At 63.0% G+C, this 19380-nt stretch overlaps 1 protein-coding gene across 1 annotated transcript; it reads right to left on the reverse strand.

The window, feature by feature from the left end:
- Positions 1–6748: 6748 nt before the first annotated feature.
- Positions 6749–10117, reverse strand: BIRC7 (baculoviral IAP repeat containing 7). The gene is made up of 6 exons (XM_045795510.2): positions 9736–10117; positions 8942–9041; positions 8571–8652; positions 8417–8462; positions 7109–7180; positions 6749–6942 (listed from the first exon to the last, which is right to left on the reverse strand). Exons 1-6 carry the CDS (start codon positions 10100–10102, stop codon positions 6749–6751), a joined length of 861 nt encoding a protein of 286 aa, XP_045651466.2. The 5' UTR covers positions 10103–10117.
- Positions 10118–19380: the final 9263 nt, after the last annotated feature.

A 19380-nucleotide genomic window follows, 5' to 3' on the forward strand; every position in this document is an offset into this window, starting at 1 on the left:
TCGGCCTACAGTCTGGCTGCCAAAGGAGGCAGAAAGCCCAGTGCTGGTGGAGAGGGGTCTGCAGTCACTGTGGGCCTCTGGGAGCTGTGGGGAGGAGCTGGGGGTGGAGCGCAGAGGACAGACAGGAGGTGGGAAAGCAGAGGTGTGGCCATGGGGTTGCCTCCCCCAGCACCCCATAGAGAAAGAGCAGTGGGGGGGGGGATGGGGAGGAGGTTTCAGCACCACGGCCAGCTCTGGCCCTGGGCCCTTCCCGGGAGGACCATCACTGGCTGGCCCAGCAGCACTGTAGAGCCCGGAAGACTGTTGGGGAAGGCTTCTCAAGCTGGCCTGTCCATTGGGGGGTGCAGTTTGTCTGAATCAGCATAGAGCAGGCCCACCACCCGCTGTCTGGAAGGATGGCAGCTTCCAGAGCAGGGGCACAGCACCTTGAGGTCTGTCTCCTCCCCTGAGGCATGGAGGGGGACTGTTGGGCCTGATCTGTGCATGAAGAAACCAAGACCCAGAGCTTATGTAAACCCTCAGGTCTCACCACTGCTCGTGGAGGGCCGGCCACTCCCAGGAAGACTGCTGGAAACTCTGTCCTTCCCGAGGCCCCTTGCTTCCAACACTGTGCTGCTGTCCACCTTCCTGTCCCCACCCCCCATGCATTTCTCACCCCATCCTGGGCTGTGCTAGTGTCACAGACAGACCCCACCACCCTCTCTCAGAAGATCTGCTGTAGCTTCTCCTAGCAGGCACCCCTGTGAAGCATCTTTTCTCTTTGTCCCCTGACCAGTTGGGATCCCAACAAGACTGAGAGGATGCACTTAGGTGAGGTTAATTCCTATGGGCTGGTGAAGGGGCTGTTCTAAGTGTGGGTGCCATGCCAGGGACCACACAGGGTACCCCAATCCCTTGGGGTGCAAAGAGACCAAGCTGTTGCCCCTCTGGCCTGCGGGGGTGTGGGGAAGAGTTACATCCAGGCAGAGTTCTTTGGAGCTGTCTCCCTGCCCCTGGGAGGCAGCCCTGCAGAGAAGGGACCGAGGGATCCACACTTTGCATCTCTCCTTCCCATCTCCTGCTGGGCTCCCCCTTGGCCGACCCAAGCAGTCTGGACACCATCCACACTGCGAAGGGTGGAGAATGTGGAGGAGGGTCAGGTAGAGCACCTCTAAGCCACCGCCATCAGACTCCTGCTGCAAGCTGCATCCTTGGGGGCCGAGGCCGTAGATTGGTATGGGAGATGCTCAGAGGCCCGGCAGCATGACCTCACCACCCTCGGCTGCCTCGAGGCTTCCCAGCATCCGTGGAGGAGGCTGACTTTGCTTCCCTGTGCAAAGCCTCCCGGATGAGCTGGGGCTGCCGGCCCCTCCCAAGACCCTGTGAACACACAGGGCTGTGGGCCTTTCATGGGAATCTAGCTGCCCTGTGAATTGAGATGTGTTTTACTGTCAAGTTATAAACCAGCAGTTCTGCTCAGGGCTGCTGGGCTCTGGCTGTGAGTCAGGGCTGGTCCCCTCATTCTCACTTAAGGAGGATGCAGCTCTCGGATGGCGGTGAATGCCACTCACCCTTGGTAGCATCGCCTGGGCCATGCTCGTGTGGAGAGGCTGGACCACGGGCAGCACCAGCCCTGCACCGTCTCAGCTGGAGCCCTTCCTCCCACAGCGGCCCTGCTGCCTGGGTGTCCACGGGGCACCTAACGCCCCGCCTGCCCTCTCCCTTGAAGTCTGAGTGTCCTCCTGGGAGCCTCCGGCCAGCCAATCCCCTGACTCCCTCAGGGCAGCAGCCAGCCCTGTCCACTCCGCCCAGACCTGCCCGCTGAGCTGGGTCCTTGGCACTTTCAGCCAAACCATCCAGCCTGGCTGGCTCCACCATCTCCAGCTGGGGCTGCACGTGGGCGCCCCCTCCCCGAGGAGGAGAAAGCTGGTGGTTTGCTGCTTACGGCAAGAGGCCCCGAGGGTGATGGCCGGGCTGGAACCAGAGGGGGGGTTCAGTCTGGGGGTCCATCAGCTGTGGTCCTGTCTCTGAGGGCTTCTCTCTGCACCTCAGCCTCTCGTTAAAGCAGGTGGTCATCTTCCCGACTTGTCCATCGGCCTGCGCTTACCCCGCTCACCCTCATTCGTGCAGTGCCCCCCCCCCCAGAGGAAGTCAGACGCCGCCTGGAACATCAACGCTAAAGAAGTCACACAGATCCACTCTCCTTGTTCATTTTACAGACAAGGAAACTGAGGCCTCGGAGGGGTTGTGGCCTTGCGGTCGGGACACACCGGGGCTTCTGTCCCACGCGCCGGGAGCTCGCCTGGGTCCTCACCCCGACCGCTTGGTGTCTTTCAGCTCGTGGGCTTCGTCTGCGCCTGCTACGTGGTCCGCGTTCTCACCGAGGAGGAGGACAGCTGTATGTGCGGCCGCCGGGCTCCCACAACAGCCTCTTCGCGACCTGGCATGGATGCTCCAGGCAACGGGGGAGGAAGGGGAAGCGGAGGTGGTGACTCTGCGTTCTCCTGGCCTGTCGTTGGCAAAGCCTGAGACCTCGCCTCTTAGAGGGATCCCCATGCCCTCAGGGGTCCTTGGCTGAGCAGAGGGGTGGATGGCCCAGCGCCCTGAGAACAGATGAGGAGGGGCCCCGGGCTGTGGACACCAGGGGTCAGCTCACACCCCAGCCCCCAGGTCCAAGGGCTCCTATGCTGCAGGGCTGGGGCCCTCTGCCTCCTTGCATCTGAGAACCAGGCCCTACTGGCCGTGATGTCCCCATCGGGCCCCCAGTGCCAGCTGGACCCATCTGAGCAGCATTTTTGCTTCCTGCTTACAGAGGGGGGCCCCCTTGACCTTGGTCTGATTGCCGACTTCAACGCTCCGGCGCTCTTGCCAGCCCTGACACCCCTGGCTCTGATGTGGTTTCCCGGGAAGACTCCGCAGAGGTCAGAGCTGGGGTGGGTGGGGACGGGGTGCACCCAGGAAGCCACGGCTCCTGTGGGCAGAACCCTCCCTGGGGTCAGAATGGGGATTCAGAGTTTCTGTTCCCAGGAGTCAGGTGGCTGTCGGGTTGGCGGTCAATGTGTCCAAATGACATCCTATACTGGGAGACCAGACTTGCTCTGGACCAGCCCCCAGGTCCCCCAGCTCTCATGCTACGTGACCCCCAAACCATCACTCAGACCACTGCTCGCTGGGAGAGAACAAAAGGGAATTCACATGTTGGTTACATTAAAACGTTTCAGGATGGAAGCCAGCCCTGGGGGTTTGGAAATGCATTAGCTCTGCCCCGCAAGCCCAGCTACCCACCAGCTGTGCAGACACAGCTTCAAGGGGCAGGTGGCTGATGTTCGTGGACGTGGCGGGGGCAGGGCTGGGTCATAGTGAAGCTCCCCGCAGCCCCGGGACCCAGGCCGTCCCCCCCCAGGCCACCTCCCCCCACTGAGCTCGTCAGTGTCCACTGGAACGTTTTATCTGGGGAGTCACAGTGTTCATCTGCAGAGGGACGTGGCTAGGTCAGGACAGGGCCTGGGGCAGTACCTGCCCTCCCCCGGGGCTCCCACCTCTGCCATCACCACACCAGGGCTTTGTGGCTGGGTGTGTTCTCTGTTCTGCCATCTTTTCCATTATTTGGGTCATGTTTTATTTGGGTCTTGATTTCTTTCAGTTGATTTCATTGGTGGATTTGACCCATTTCCTCTCTACCATGTCAATGAAAAGCCTTCCAACCTCTTGTTCAAGCAGGTGTACTTGTAAGTATGGCCAGCAGAGCCTGCCCTGGCTGGGCCTAACTGGGTGGGTTAGCAGAGTTGTGAAGCTCTCTCCTTGTGGAAGCCTCACCAGGCATCCGTCGTCCACCCATCCACCCATCCGTCCATCATCCGTTTGTCCACATATTCCTCACTTTTCTGAGATCGGCTCTGTGCCGGCTCTGGGCTGGCCCCCACCCCCGAGTTCAAAGCCCAGCAGAGTCTATGGAGTTGGGCCTAAGACGGTTTTGTGCCGGGAGGCTGCGGGGGCATGGAGAGGTCACCTCCCAAGAGGGTGACGTGGCTGTTCTCTAGGGGGTCTCACTGCTGCAGGAAGTTTGGGGTATTGGTTTCTTTGGAGAATCAGACTTATTTCCTCTTCAGAAGCAGCGCCCAGGACCCTGCACGCCCCCTCTCCCCCTGCTCAGGGTGAGGGTGCCTGGGCTGCTGGCTACCTCCTCTCAAGCAGCCTTTGCCAGGTCCCACACACAATCCTGAAATGTGGGGTCCAAGAGCTAGCTGGGGGTCTTCCTCTCCGTAGAGCTGGACTTCCTCCACCCCACCCAAGCCCTCGGACACAGTCCTGCTCTTCCTGTAGCCATCCGCTGGGGACTGCGGCCCTCTTGGTCCGCACCCTTTCTACCTGCTAAGTGAAGGCCCATCTCAGCCAAGGCCGACGGGGGGTAGGTAGCAAGCGTCCCGTCCCAGTAACAGGAGAGCCCTCCCTCAGGCCACAGAGTCAGGGCAGAGTAGGAGAGCAGACCACCCCGGGCACACAAGGCTCAGAAGGAGTTCATCAGGCTGGGTGGGCCTCTGGATCTCCCTCCAGCCGTTGGAGCCTGGGTGGCCAGGACCTGGGCGGGGGGGGGGGGGGCTCACCCCACCCCAGCTCAGTGGCCCAGAGGTGTCTGCTGACACAGGGTGGGCCAGGCCCAGAAGCGCCGCCCCCTTTCAAAGGCCAGGAAGCCCTCCTCTGCTGGGGTGTTGTCCCTTTTGCATGTGGGGCTCTCCAAGGCAGGAGGGCACGGTGGCCCCTGCTGCTGACTGCTGGCTGCCCCAGCCTTCCTGCCCCGGTGCCAAGGGCTGCCCCTCAGGGTGCTCTGACCTCCGTCACACCCCCACCTTGCCCCCAGAGGCCTGCGTAAGTGAAAAAGCACCAACCCCTCCTGCATGCGCCCTCCAGCCCCAGGGAGCACCAAAGACGAGGAGACTCAGCGGGCCTCCCTGCCCTCGGGCCCTGCAGGTAGCCAGAGCACCTACCCCCGGAGCCAGGTGATCAGACACCAGCCAGGGTATCAGGGCAAGTGCCAGACTAGGAATGGCTGCAACTTCAAAAGAATTTATAATTTCCTTTTTCTAAAAACAAAAAACAAAGAAAAGACATAGAAGACTCCAGCAGCGCTGGGATCTCCGTCACCCACAGCTGGCCTGGGACTGCTGTCTGATGAGCCCTCCCTTGGGTGCCGATGCCCGCCCCGGACCCCCCGAGCCTGCACACCCCGTTGCTGGGGGAGGGGTGGCCACGGGGACTTTGAGACAGGAAAGTGTGACCCCACCACGATGGTCAGTATAAACCCACAGTGACACCCCGCCCACCAGCAGCCAAGTTCCTGATTAAACGCTGCACACCCCAGCTGCTGTGAGCTGTCACCCAGGCAAAGCCCCCACCCGCCCCCGGGGTCGCCGATGGAGCCCTGGGTAGGCGGCTGGGCTTGACCAGGAACACAGGCCCCCTCTGTGCACAGAGCAAGGGACTTCCTTGTCCTCAGCTAGTGGCACTGTTCACAGAAGGGACACAGAACAGCGTCCCCAAGGTGCCCCCGGGTAGAAAGTAGAAAGGACGCCGCCCAGTAGACCTCCTTCCCTGAGAGGCAGGAGCTGGTGAATTACAAGCTCAGCCCGAAGTGGCCCGAGGCTACGTGGTTTTAGTCCTCACGGCGGCGGCGCTGAGAAGAGCAGAACAAGGGAGAGGAGAGGGGGCAGGAGGGGCCCCGCTGGACACGAGAAGGCACAGGGGAGACGTCCGGCCGCGCTGCCCTGCTGGTGGGCGGTAGGGGCAGGGCTGGCGGTTCTGGCACAGAGGCTGCTGAGCACGTCCGGGGAAAACCCACGACTTTATTGTGAATCTCCAAAAGCATCAGTAAAAGCTCCTTGACACCCCCTCCCTCTGCCACGCCGTCTGCAGCTCCCCTCTACCCTGGGCTCCATTCGGGGACTTAGGACAGCAGTTCTGGATGCCAGCTCAGCTGTCCTCAGCAGGCCTGCCATGTGGCCCGAGGGACAGGCTGAGATGGGCAGGGTGCCCGCGTGGCAGCCAGCACTTGAAGCGCCTGGGAGAGAAGGAGGGATGGGTGGGCTACTCCCACTTGGCTTGTCCACGGACCAGGGGCCTCAGCCTGCAGGGAGCTCCCTCCCCTGCCACTTAACCCCCCAGGAGATTCTCGGATTGATGGGAGAGGCACAGAATCCTTTGACAACCAGGAGGAGGCCGTGCTTCCTGCCAGCCATAAATGTCAGAGGTTCACGCTCCCGTCCCTTACCCGTCACACATTCCCACCTGGCCTTGGCTGCTGGGTTAAGGTCTCTGCCCAGGCCCTTCCTGATAGCAGCCTCCAGAGCCATCCTCCCCCGGGCCCGGCTGCAGCCTATATACCCAGCGGGACAGGGGGCCTTATCTCCCGATCACTGGGGAAAGCAAGGCAGAGCTGGGCCCAGCTGGTGTGGTTAAAGTGCCCAAGCAGAATGGCAGTGGCCAGCTGGGCTGCTGTGTTGGGAAGGACCCAGAGCAAGGATCTGAGTGTCAAGGGAAGGTAATGGGTTGGTTAGCAACATCCACCAGGACCAGGGAGCTGGAGGAAGTAAGAAGTGCTCTCTCCTGCCACCCGGCCCCGCGGGCCGGCCCCAGTGTTGAGATCGTGGAGGACAAGGTGTGCTGGGGGTCACTGTCCAGGCCCGTCCCGGCACTCTGAGGCCCAACGGGGATGTGCGCAAGTCAGGCCAGGCGGGGTTCTGCCCGTGGGTAGCTCCGTGGCCGCTCACCTGGCCTAGGACAGGAAGGTGCGCACACGGCTGCGGATGGGGGCCCTGCAGATGGGGCACAGCCGCAGGGCTGGCGCGCACTCGGCACAGACCAGGTGTCCGCAGGGCACAAAGACGGTGCCCACGGCGCGGTCCAGGCACACCTTGCAGGTCCGCTCCTCCTGCAGGCGCCGTAGCTGCTCCTGTGCGTCCTGAGCTCCTGCGGTTCAAGCGGCCAGCAGCCCCCTCTGGGCCTGGGCTCCACTGCTTCCTCCGAGGACACCGTGCCCACCCAGACCTCCGCCTTCTGTCCTGGGCTAATGGGGGAGGGCCCCTCCCCCAGGATGCAGGGGCACTGGCCCTGCCCCAGCTGCGTCCCCCCTCACCTGGCTCTCCGGCACCTTCCGACTGGACCTCTCTTCTGGGCGTGGGCAGCTCAGGACCCGTGTGGACAGGAGCTGTAGGTGGTGTGGAACAGACTAGAGGCCGCCAGCGGAAGTGAGACCCCGCCCAGAGGGGGAGGAGCCCCACACGGCCTGATAGCCCTCTCCTGTCCCTCCGCGGCATGCCTTAAGCCCAGAGTCCGCGCCACCGTGACCTGCCCCTGCAGACCCTTCACGGAGCATGGGAGCATGTGCCAGGCACTGTGGGGCCATGGGGAAGGGCTGTGCCCGGAAGGGACGAGCAGGGAGAGAACAGGGCAGGGACGCACCTCTGGCCCCCCTCAGCCGGCCCCCATCCTCCTCCTGGAGCAGGTCAGCCACCAGCTGGGATGCGGAGATGCCGGCCGGTGCTGCCCAGCGGTACTTCTGCCGCAGTAGCTGTTGGACTCGGCCCGGCCCGAAGCCCATCCGCAGAACCGCCTGCACCTCTGGGCACCGGCTCCACGCAGCCCTCTCTGGGCTGCCCCCAGCATCTGCAAGTCAGGGTGAGGGGCACTAGACCAAGGGCAGGGTGGGCTGCGGGGGGGCTCAGGGTCACAGGAGAGAGGCAGCCAACTTGCCGCTGTGGCCGGTCCCCAAGGGCCTTTGCGGCCATGACGGCCACTTCGTCGACGTCCCAGGGAGGCCTGCTTCCCGAACCGTTGTTCTGAGGCACCACCGCACAGAAAGGACAGGGAAAGCTCCTCGGCAAGGCCACCGTAGACAAAGCCCTGCCAGGGGCCAGGCGCTGCTCCCAGAGCACCACACAGACCAGCTCAGGTCCAGACGAGGTTGGCACCGTCCCCATTTCAGAGCTCAGGGCTCAGAGAGCAGAAGTCACTTGCTACAGAGTTAGAACAGCCAGGGTCTGAACCCTAGAGCCCTTCGGACCCTTGCCCTGCAATCCTGGGCATGGGTGTAGACAGCACCGCCGTGCTCCTCTGTGGGGTCGTGACTGCAGCCACCTCCAGGGGGGAGGGGCCTGGTACACAGCTGCCTCTCCTCTTCACACCCCCATTGCCAGCCCTGGGATTGGCAGTGCCCACCATGGCTTACTCAGCGGTAGCAGGACTGCTTTGCCCCCGCCCCCCCGCGCCAGGAGCACCAGACACACAGTGCCCCTGTGTGCAGCCCCTGCCCCCCAAAGCAAGCCCAGGTAGCACCCTCCCACCTGGCCAAGTAGCCTCACTGTCCCTGCACTGAAGAGCCCCCACCATAGTGCAGGCCGCAGGCGCCCAGGGAGCAGAGCATGGGTCGGGCACCACGGCTCACCTGAGGGGGTGGCAGGGGCCCCGTCTTCTGGTTCTCCTGATGGGTCCTGAAAGGAACCAGAGAAGGTCTGTGCCCTGAGTAGACAGGGGAGTGGGGGTGGGGAGGGACCCGCTGCACCTGGCCCACCCGAGCCTTAAGGAGAGGCAGGACTCACCCAGGAGCTGAGCAGGTGGCAACACGCCTCCTGGACGCTGCAGACAAAGTCCCGTCCCTTCATCTGGAGCAGGAATTCGCACCTGGACAAAGCAGGTTGGAAAGCCTCATGGCAGCGGGCTTGGGCTGCAGGAGAAGCCCTCTAGCCCACATTGTGCCCCACAGTGCCCTGCGGAGGGCAGCTGGGGCTCACTGAGTGTCTGGCACTTGCTGGGAAGGCTGTATTGGAGACAGGCTCTGTCGAGCATCAGGGAAGAAATAGCAAAACTGCTGTCCCCACAGGGCCCCCCAGCCCCAGAATTTGACCCCCCACCCCGGGGAAGGGGAAGCTGGCCCATGCCCAGCCCCAGGAGCGGCCTGCAGTGTCCTCACCTGGGGAACCACTTGGCATGCTCCGTCCAGGGGTCATCCCCTTGCTCCCAGCTCTGCAGACCCCCGTAGCAGAAGAAGCACCTCACTTTGTCTTGCTGACCTAGGGGGAGCACGGACCCACATGGCCTCTCCGCACCCACCCGCCAGGCCAGGCGTGCCTCCCAAGGCTGGGGTTGTGGGGCTCCCAGGTGGCCTTTCCTTATGTGGCAAGGGCTATCTGGGGTCGCTCATGAACCCTGGGGCTCCCACTGGTCTCTGCCCCCCTTTGCCCTGTATTCTCCTTGGATCTCACATGCACCCCACTTTCTCAAAGGTGAAGTTGGGGGATAGCAGTGCCTGGGGAGTCGTGCAGACATTCCTTCACAGGAAGGCAGATGGGCAGTTGGGGGGGGCACGACCTGGGGCCCTGAATGTTCTGTCACTTTGGAGCCCCCTCCCCAGGAAGGAGTCCCAGTGGCAGAGAGGAGGGCCTGCTAGGCTCTGGCCTCCATTCGGCGGGATGCGGCGCCTCTTGTCTCTACCCCCACAGCCCTCACCCCGCCTCACCCTGCTGATCAACAGAGGCCGCAGGTCGGGGCTCCTAAGGCCTGTCCCTGGACCCCAGGGGCCCGCTGGATGCCCCCCACACCTCCCATCCTGACTCTCCCTGTGTGCTCGCCATCATCTGAAGCTCCAGGTGTGGAAAAGCCTCAGGACCCCTGCCCCGCCCTGTGTCAGGCCCAGACCCGCCCTGCTGGGGGGAGGGGGCTCCAGGCCAGAAGGGTTCCGAATGGCGCCCAGGCCCGCGCACTCACCGGTGTGGAAGAAGCCCGCGGCAGCCAGCAGCTCAGGCTGCACCGCGGCAGTCAGTGGCCAGTCATCGAAGGAGGCTAGCCGCAACTCCTCGGAGTCCATCCCGGGGAAGGCCGGCCTTGCGGGTGCGGCTGCCCTGGCCCCCTCCTCCTCCTCCTCCCGCTCTGCAAGGGGGCGCAGCTGGCCCAGGATCTGCCCGTCCATGTGGTCCTGCCCTTCCCAGGATGAGTGGCAGCTGGTGTCCTGGCCCACAAGGTGGCCACACAGAGAGAGGGGTCCACAGCGCCCCTTCGTGGGACTGCTGCCAGCTGCCCAGCGGCTTGGCTCTGGGCCGTGGCACCAGCACTTGGCTCTGTCCTCAGGCCCCATAGAGCAAACACCAGCCCTGACCAGTCCTGCAGCAGTGACGGGGCCCACGGAAGCCAGTCCTGGAATGTGCTCAGCCAGCCTGCCTCAGGGCTCTTGACCCCTGGGCCCCGCCTGGGGACAGCAGCAGCTTTGCCTCCAACAGCTGGGCGATGAGGGCAGGCAGAGGCCTGCCCCCCCCCGATTGCCCCAGGTGGGGGAGTGGCCGGGGGCCCTGCTGCTTTCTGGAAGGGGCCAGCACGGCAGCCAGCATCACGAGCTCTCTCGGCAGCAGGGGTGTGTCACGGGGCTCCCAGGCAGGGGCCACGGTGGTGGGGGCCTTGTTCTGCTCCACAGGGGTGGGTGGTGACTCTCAGGATGTAGGGGGAGGGGTTGGAGCACGGATACCCCTCCCAGGGCCGCAGAGGGCTACTGCTGGCTCCAGGACCTGGGGTAAGGGGGAGGCCATGCTGTGGGTCAGCTCCGAGTTCCTGGGCCAGATGCCAGTGCCAACCTCAGATGGGGGAAGGTTCCGGGGGCTCTGAGCTATGCAGTTAGTGCCCCCTCCAGGGGAGGGCGTCCCCTCTCTCAGGGATGACACCAGGCTCCCAGGGACAGGGATACCTAGTGAAGGGCTGGCCCCTGGAGCAGTTTCCCTGCACATTCTGCTCTGAACCCTGGAGCAGAGGGGCTGTGCGGCATCCTTGTGCCCAGCCCGGCCGGAGCAGGAGGGCCCCAGCAGGTCAGTGTGCCCCTGCTCTGCCTCGGAACCAGCCCACCTCCCTGGGCCGGGCTGGGCACCTCCATCCTGCTAGGTAGGCATGGGTGCCCCCGCCGCTAGCCAGGGGTCCCAGGTTTCAAAACTGCACTTGCACCAGGCCCAGATCAAAGCCCCTGGCCACATGGGACGGGCTTCCCTCAGACCTGGCCATGGCCATGGTCTCCACCCGCCAGCTCAAGCTGGGGGCCCCAGTGCCCCCCAGGCCCACATTTGGGGCACATGGAGGAGGGCTGTACCCAGGGAAGCTGGAGCTCCCAGGTGGGCAGAGCAGGCTCTGATGTGGAAAGGATGCAGAGAAAGGCTGGATGGCGGGGGGGGGGGGGCGGGGGGGGAGCCACAGCCCTGCCCCCCACCCGCCCCCGTGGCCCCTACCTAGGAGCCCAAACCTACTCCCTGCTTCCTGGGGCAAACCTGACTCCTCGGCCCTAAACCCTCTCTCATCCCCGACACGCTTCTCCTGGCAGTTCCCATCTGGCGTCAGCACCGCCTGTTCACAGTGCCCCAGCCCTTGAGAAACAAGTTTGTGAAGAAGGGAGTGAGGACCCAGGCTCTGTAGGGTCATTGCTGAGAGTGGGGGGGGGGAGGCAGCAGGGGCTGAGAGTGGGGGGGGGCGGGAGGGGTGGACAGTGGGGGCAGCAGGGGCGGACAGTGGGGGGGCAGCAGGGGCTGACAGTGGGGGGCGGGAGGGGCTGACAGTGGGGGGGGCAGGAGGGGCTGACAGTGGAGGGGCAGGAGGGGCTGACAGTGGGGGGCGGGAGGGGCTGACAGTGGGGGGGGCAGGAGGGGCTGACAGTGGAGGGGCAGGAAGGCCTAACTTGCCTTAGGGCTGGCAGCAAAACCATCCCAGGGCTGAGGGCAGGGTGGGCCATACCACAGCAAGGGTCACAGAGAAGAACTGGAAGGAGGTGGGGGGGCCTGGGGTCTAACCCAGGTTAGACCTGGCCAGGCGCCTGCCCCAGTGGCCCTCCCTCACCTTCCACGTGGGGCTACATGCACCAGGCCGCAGATGTAGCCACCGGGAGCCTGTGCTCCTGTGTTCCAGCCTGCACCCCTGCCTCACGTGCCAGGGATGGGGGCTGCCACCCACCCCCCTGAGGAAACCCGTCACTGTCCTGGCTGCACCAGCGACATGGCCCTGATGCTGCCATGGTCCCAGACAGTCCCTGAAACCTTCTATCAGAGGCCCAGAGCCACTGGGTTCCCTGTAGGAAATCCTAGTAAAGGGTGTGGCTGGACAACCAGGCAGCAGTTAGCAGGGCAGCTGCACCCTCTTCTCTGCCCCCTCCTGGCTCCCGAAGGCAGAGTGGCCTGGAGAGAGGGATGGGGGACAGCTCGGGGGCTGTGGGGGCTGGACCCCAGATGGGACCTCTCAACACGTGTCTCAGGATGTGCGGCCTTTGCCCCACCCATGCTCCACTGCCCAGGATGCAGAAGCATCCTTACCTTACCTTTGGGGGCTTCAGCAAACCCCTGAGGGCGCCTGCCCCAGGGTCCTTCCAGGAGCTTTCGTCAGGGGTCGGCCCCCTGCCCCTGCCCCACCTCCAGCCTCAGACAGATGGGGAGGTGGGTACCAAGTCTCCAGCCTGCTCTTCCCTCAGGGGAAAGCCTGCAGCCCCCAGGTTTGCTGCGGACGCTCTGGACTTGGGGACTGGACAGGCTCGGGGCCCTCCCAGATGGCCCTGGCTGCAGGGGCGTCTTCCCCTGGGGGCCCCTCTGTGGTCTATTCCCTCTGACCCCACCACTTTGGGGCTGGCTCTCCCTCAATTCTAGAAATCCCAAACATGCATAGTTTTGCTAATTACAAAGTGGAAGGATGAAAGCGGCTCTGAAAAGGGGGTTTGCTGCCTGAGCCGGGGGGCACCTCCCCTCCACACCCAGGGGCAGATGTTCTGCAACCCCCCCTCCCCAGAGTGGGTCTGCGTAGAACGGCCCGCAGGAACAGAAGACTGGCCCCAGGGGCTGGACGGGCTGGAGACTTGGTACCCACCTCCCTGTGCGTCTGAGTGGGGGGGTGGAGGGGGCCGGACGGCCGACCCCTGAGGAAGGAGAAGGAGCCCTGGTGTCCACTGCCTTGCTCATCTGCACCCGTGTTTGAAATTCCTGAAGCAGAATTATCCGTGAGTTGCTTATATAATTAAAGGGAAACACGGAGGTAAAAATAGCAATCACGTGCTTATTCTGGAAGTGTCGAGAATACTGAAAATACAAAGAAAATAAAAGTCACCGTCTGACCCCCTCGGTGGCAGCAGCCTGGGCTCTGGTCTGACCTTGCCCTGAAGCTCCACAAGGTGTCACCACGGGGCGGGGTGGGGGTGGGCACTGGACCCCTGCACGTCTCTTTGAAAGACACTGTGGGTCTGTAACTGTTTCAAAGTAAGCAGCCAAAGGCCCATCAGCCTCTCCCAGGAGACGTAAGCGCTCTTCCTGCCCTGCCGCTGACGCCCCGACGTGCTCCGCTCACCTGCCACCTGCCCACGTTTCTCAGTTGACTTTGTTGGTTTTCAGTCCCGAACCATGTCTGTCGATGCCTCCGATGGCTCACCTCTTCGACCTCAGGGGTGCCGTGCTTTACCGCGAACTCTTCCCAGGTGAGATGATGCCAGATGGGAGATGGGGCGAGACAGCCCCAGGTCACCAAGACGACCCAGGACCCACGCAGTTTGCTCTTGGAGCCAGACAGGATCCCGCTCTGCCTGAGAGATTCAGAGCCAGCCGGGTTTGGGTGGGAATATCCCTGAATTGAGGCCTGCTCCCCACGAGTGTGAGGGGCTGGCCTGTTAGGGTAGGAGAGGGGCCAGCTCAGCATCGCCACCCCCAGTCCCCACCTCTCCCAAGCCACGTGCCCACCTGAGAATGTTCTAGCATGGAAGCTGTGTGACATGCTGTCCACACAGGCCCTGGCTTTCCTTGGACAGGATTGGGGCCAGGATGCCTGGGCGGGCGTGTGGACCTACTGGACATATCCCCCTGGAGTGAGTCTTCTGAGGGCAGGCAAAGGAGGCCAGTCCGCAGAAAGGAGGGGGAGGGGGAGATAAGCCCCCCCCCCCCCGTGCTTGGCCCGGCCTGCTGCCCAGGCCTGGGGACACCCCACAAACTCCTCTGAGATGAGGCAGGAGGCCCGCTGTCTGGACATGCCCTCTCCTGGCTGAGAGAAGGGCTCCATGAACCTCCACTCGGGGGTCCGGAAGCCTGGCTGCCACGGGAGCTCCTACTGTGACCACAGAGCAAGGACTCCAGATAACCGCAGAGCACCAGGCAAGCACACAAGAGGCCCACAGAGGCTTTGGGCTTCTGAGGGGGCAAGAAAAGGCGTGGGAGGGTGGAGCAGAGCCGCTGATGCTGGGACCCCTACCGCCGCGTCCACGCTCCATCTAAGACCCCTCTTTTACCCCGTGCTACAGTTGGGCCCCTTGCTGAGGGTGATGGGGGACTCTGTCCTTGCAGCTGCCACTTGCAGAAACCACACACAGGCTCGTGGCTGCCAGCACGATCTCACTGAGCCGGGCCAGCCACAGACAGGCCGAGGCGACCGGCATGGGAGGGCGAGACCACAGCGGATGTGGTCCTCAGAGCCCAGGAGGGTGCCTGGCCATGGTGCCACGCGGACCTGCGGGAGGAAGGTGCCGGGGTCGGGTGGGGAGGGAAGAGAGCGAGGGGGATGGATTCGACCCTGCGTCATTCTCACCGAGGATGCTTCTGCGTCACTCCTCGTCCTTCTTCACCCCTGCGTCTTGAGTTCTCCAGAGCAGACCCCAGAGTGTGCTTTTTGGGGTCACTGCAGGAAGCATAAGGAGGAAGTGGGCAAGTCACTGAAATTGGGGGGTGTCCCTGAGGGGTCACTGCCATGGCAGCCCTGCTGGGGGCCTTGGAGCCTGCGGACACCCCACCCCCCCGCCCCCTGCGCAGGGCAGGTTGGCTTTGGGGCAGGGGACTGGAGGGAGCCGCAGGCAGAGCTGCCAGAGGCCAGCAGGTGGCGCATGGGTAAGGCGAGCACCAGGCTGTGGGGCTCACGGGCTTCTCCCCGCCTGCTGAGGATGAACCCGCGAGACCCACTGGACCCTACTGGACCCGCAGCGCCAGGGCGTCCTTGGGGGCCCAGCCTGAATCACCTCAGGCTCTTTGAATCCGATTATTTCCTGGCATGTGTGGGCCCGGGCCTGAGCAGGACGACTGGCCTCTCCGTGAAGACAGCTCGGTACAGCGGAGCCTGGCTTCTTCCTGCCCCTTCCCCAAGCCCAGGTGCCCCCTGAAGCTGAGCCAGGAGGATGGGGGATGGACCGAAGGGATGGCGCACGGCTTGAAGGGGAAGGAGGGGCAATGAGCCGCAGCCTTGTTGTCCCACCGCCCTGCGAAGCCTGGGATGTCCACTGGCCAGACGTCCCCGGTCCAGCTCTGCTGTCTGCAGCCATCTGGGCATCATCTGGAACCTTGAGAGATCCCATATCTGGGCCCAGATCCCAGCCTAGGGACCCGGGGAATTGGGTTCCGCTTCAGGGAGGGCTGGATCAGGGAGCTCAACCCACCTTTGGTGGGGGGGGGGGGCTCCAGGGAAAGCAGAGCTGACAGGTTGTACCAGTACACAGGTCCCCAATTCCCCAACCCCACGCAGGCAGAGCTCAAGGGCTGAGTGGATGATGGGGGTGCAAAACCTCTCTCTCTCTCTCTCTCTCCCCCCCTCACTTTGGGTTTTCAGACTCACGAGGAGAAGGCAGCATTGCTCGGGGCAGGCGTGTTACACTCAGGTCAGGCATAGACTCTGCAGACCAGTGATGACTCGGCTGAGCCCCAAGGTCCCCCAGAGTGAGCGTGAGGTTCAGGGAAGCCACAGAAGGGAGGGGCAGACCACCCAGGAGTGCAGGGCAGGCTTGGGAGAGGAGGTGAAGCAGGGGCTGAGTGTGCCTATCAGAGACTGGGAAGAGCATCACAGGCAGAGGGAACAGCGTGGCACAGGGGATGAGCCTGTGGTTGGCTGTCGTGGGCACTGGAGGCATTTGAAGGTGCGGGACCCGTGTGGGGCAGGTCGTGGGGACCCCGGAGCCAGCCGGGAGCTGCTAGCAGAGCAGTGCTCAGCTGGTGATGGTCGCCCTCCTCGGGGAGTCTGAGGTCTGAGCCCAGGGTTTGCACACCAGGCATCGTCACTCTCAGGTGGTCAGGACTCTCAGGTGCGGGTGACAGAAACTCAAAGCTTCAGCAGAAATGAAATGTATTGGTTCCCGTGACCAAAAGCACAGAGCTGGACCACTTCTGGCTTGCCTCCCACTCTGGGCCCTGCCCTCTGCATCTCATTACTTCCAGGCCAGCGTGGCCACTGACAGCTCTTGCATGCACGGTTCAGCACCAGGGGAAGCTCCTCATCTCCAGACTCAGGCACTGTCCTAGGCTGAGGCTCCTAGAGGCCAGTGAGGCACCCACATCCAAACCACGGGGCCCAAGGGCAGTCTCCCTGAAGGAAAAGCAGGATGTGCCAGTCCGTGGAAGGGGATGATGCCGGCATGGAAGGAGCAGGCCCATGCATCACTGGGACAGTCCCTCCAGGACCCCACTGCTCCCCTTGTGGGCAAGGGCTATGGCAGCCAGCTCGATTCTCCTCCCTGACCCCCAGAACCCCTCCAGAGGCTAGACACCTGCCTCCCTGTGCCCTGCCCCAGCTTGGCCAGATCCCAGACCCCCATCCAGAGCAGGCCCTATTCTTCATTTCTGCCTCACCTGCCCACCCTCCCCAGGCACCTTGTCCAGCCCCTACCCCTGGTTTTCTGGCCGCTGGCTTCTGCGGTCGCCCCTGTTTGTGAATCCCTGGTGCAGAGTCTTCATGGTGCCCGGAGGCCCAGTGACCCAGGCCTGCCCTCAGGGCATTCCACCGCACCGAGCTGGCCGGCGCTTGGCATCTCAAGCTCTGCGGTCACCATCTTGACGTTCTTGATGCTTTGGTCTTTGAACTTGTGTTTTGTAAAGTGACATCCCATGGAATGATGTGGCGTGTGTTGGGGGTCTGGGGGGTCTCCCTGTTCCCCTTCCCGTAGGACGGATTCTCAGCTGCCACTCCACTGTCCTCTGCCAGGTGACCGCTACCACCCCAGTAGTCTGGGTGTGGACACGGAAGGGCACCGAGTCGCAAGCATGGGCTTGGGTAGCCTATGAGGGCCTGTGTTCCCCCTCTGAGCACCCCCTGCCCCAGGGAGTGTGACCGTAAGCAGCAGATAGTAAGTACCATGACAGGCCCGGAGGGAGATGGCAGAGGGAAGGGAATACCTCTTCCTGCCCTCTGAGCGAGCCCAGGTGTTTCCCTTGCACAAAGCCATCTGTGCTGAGCCCTCCTGCACTGACAGCTGCCCCTGGCTGCCAGGTGAGTGGGCCTCTCCCCGACCGAGCAGCGCCGGGGGCTCTGCCACAGCCCGCATCATCTCGTCACCAAGGTCAATGCCACCCCAGTTGTGACAACAGTGTGGAGCACCCCAGCTGCCACTGTCCCATCGACCACTAGTAGGGTGAACCTGTATCCTGCCCCCACACCGGTGAGACCACTGGCACTGGCTTTGGGGATCGAGGACGCAGAAGAGGCCGTTGGCAAAGTGGAGTTAAGATTCTAAAAGCTCAGCTCCTGGAAAAGTAGGGAAGGAGCTGACCGGCAGAGACTGGCATGGGGCTCGGTGCGGCTGGACCCTTTGGGGAAGTCATGCAGAGGGGGTGGAGCCGAGGGTGCCCACTGAGGACTGGACAGGCTGCTGGGTGCCAGAGCTGGTTCAAGCCCTCCGGCTGGCCATGGGTTAGCTGTGTGGCCCTGGCGAGCTCTCTAACTTCTGGGAGGCTCAGCTGCTCCAGGCCCCCAGAGCTGCTGGCACCTCACTGGTTTGCTCTCTACCGGTTTTCGTGCACCCTCACCTGCCAGGCTGTCTGCCCACACTGCACACCGCAGTGGATACCGGCCAGGTTTGGCCACGGGGAGCTGCCCTTCCAGGGGGCATGCAGGGGCGTTTGCGTCCTGGCTCCAAGTCCTAGCCGGCAAGCTGCTGCCCCCCTGAGCATCCGCTCTGGACAGGGCCCCAGAGGCCTTCCTGAGGCCAGACCAGCGCCCCTGCTGGCTGTCTCTGCTCTAATCCAAGGTCACCTGTTTACCTCCATCTGTCTCCCTTCTGGGTCAGCGGGCAGCAGCTGGCTCATTCTCTGTCCCGATGCCTGGTACACAGCAGGTGCTCAGTGAATAAGCTGAGCCACTTTTCAGGGCAGAGACTGCTGCATACCCTCAGCACCCCACGTAAGCAGGTGTTCAGTTAACATTTATGGAATGAATGACCCAATGAAATATTTAAAAAAAGGAGGTTTCGGATCTGTAAACTGCTGTGAATCACAGGAGGCATGTCAAGATGACTTCCGGGGATGGGGGGAGCACGCATCTGGAGAACATGAGCCGGGTTTTGGGGGATGAGGAGCTCCACAGAAAGCTCCATAGAGGAAGGGGATTCCAGGTTAGGAATGAGCTCGGAGTTTAGCCAAGGCGGTGACCAGGGGGCGACTGGGTGCTGCCATGGGTGCTTTCATGACTCACTGGGTAGACAGGTGTCCTTGTTCGCAGGCTCCCTAGGCCAGTTGTTGAGCGAGTTATGTCCAACACCCAGGGGAGAGTTTGCTCCAGCCAGGTGGTCACCTGCACCCAGGGCCGCCAGCCGTTAGGCCTCACCCCCCAGCTTGGATGAATCCAAACAGCCTCTTTTGGGAGCCATCTGCCACATCCGACACAGGAAATCCACCTGGGCTGGGATGCTCACCGCAACCGGAGCCTGAACAGCCCAGAATGACCTAGGGAGGGACGAGGGGAGCAGCTGGTGGTCACTGACAGCTTCAGTGAGATGCAGAGCTGTGTGCAGGGGACAGACAGACAGACCCACGCGTACATGTGCAGTCAGGGTGGAGGGCTGGCAGTGGGACTGTGCGTGTCTCCCACCTTGTACCTTCGAGTACAAAGACGAGGTTTCACCTTCGCGTGAACTGCCCGTGGCGCAAGTGTACCAAGTCCTGCTGGACCTGGATTCATCTGCGGGGCATCACATCTTCCTCTGGGCCTTGTGCCCAGCCTGCCTTTCCCATCCTTAGGTCAGGCAGGGCCCCAAGGAGACCCAGTGATGAGCAATGTGGAGCAGTGGACTCCCCCATGGCCCACCCACTTGCCAGTGCCATCTATACCTCATCCTGCAGCCGTCAGAGGTGTTGTCTGGTACCCCTGATCCTGGCTGTCCAGCGCCGGTGCAGCCTCTGAGCCTGTCTTGGGATCCCACTATGATCCTAGCAGTCCCCGTCCACCCTGCTCAGGGCAGAACCTGCCTCCTGGCATCTCCCTTGGCCCTGCTTTGGGGAGCCATCCTCTGAGGCCCGCCTGCCTGGCTCCCACCCTGAGCCAGCATTCTAGGCCTCTCTCCTTCAGCAGGACAAGCACCCAGACCTGGGGCTTGTGAAGGTTACAGGAGTGTGCAGGAGAGAGAGCTGGAAAGGAAGAAGAGACCCATCTGGAAGCCAGGGTGGGAAGGGG

The sequence above is a fragment of the Ursus americanus genome, chromosome 22 (genome assembly GCF_024610735.1).
Source record: "Ursus americanus isolate L20-20 chromosome 22, mUrsAme1.1.p, whole genome shotgun sequence".
Classification (NCBI taxonomy): Eukaryota; Metazoa; Chordata; class Mammalia; order Carnivora; family Ursidae; genus Ursus; species Ursus americanus.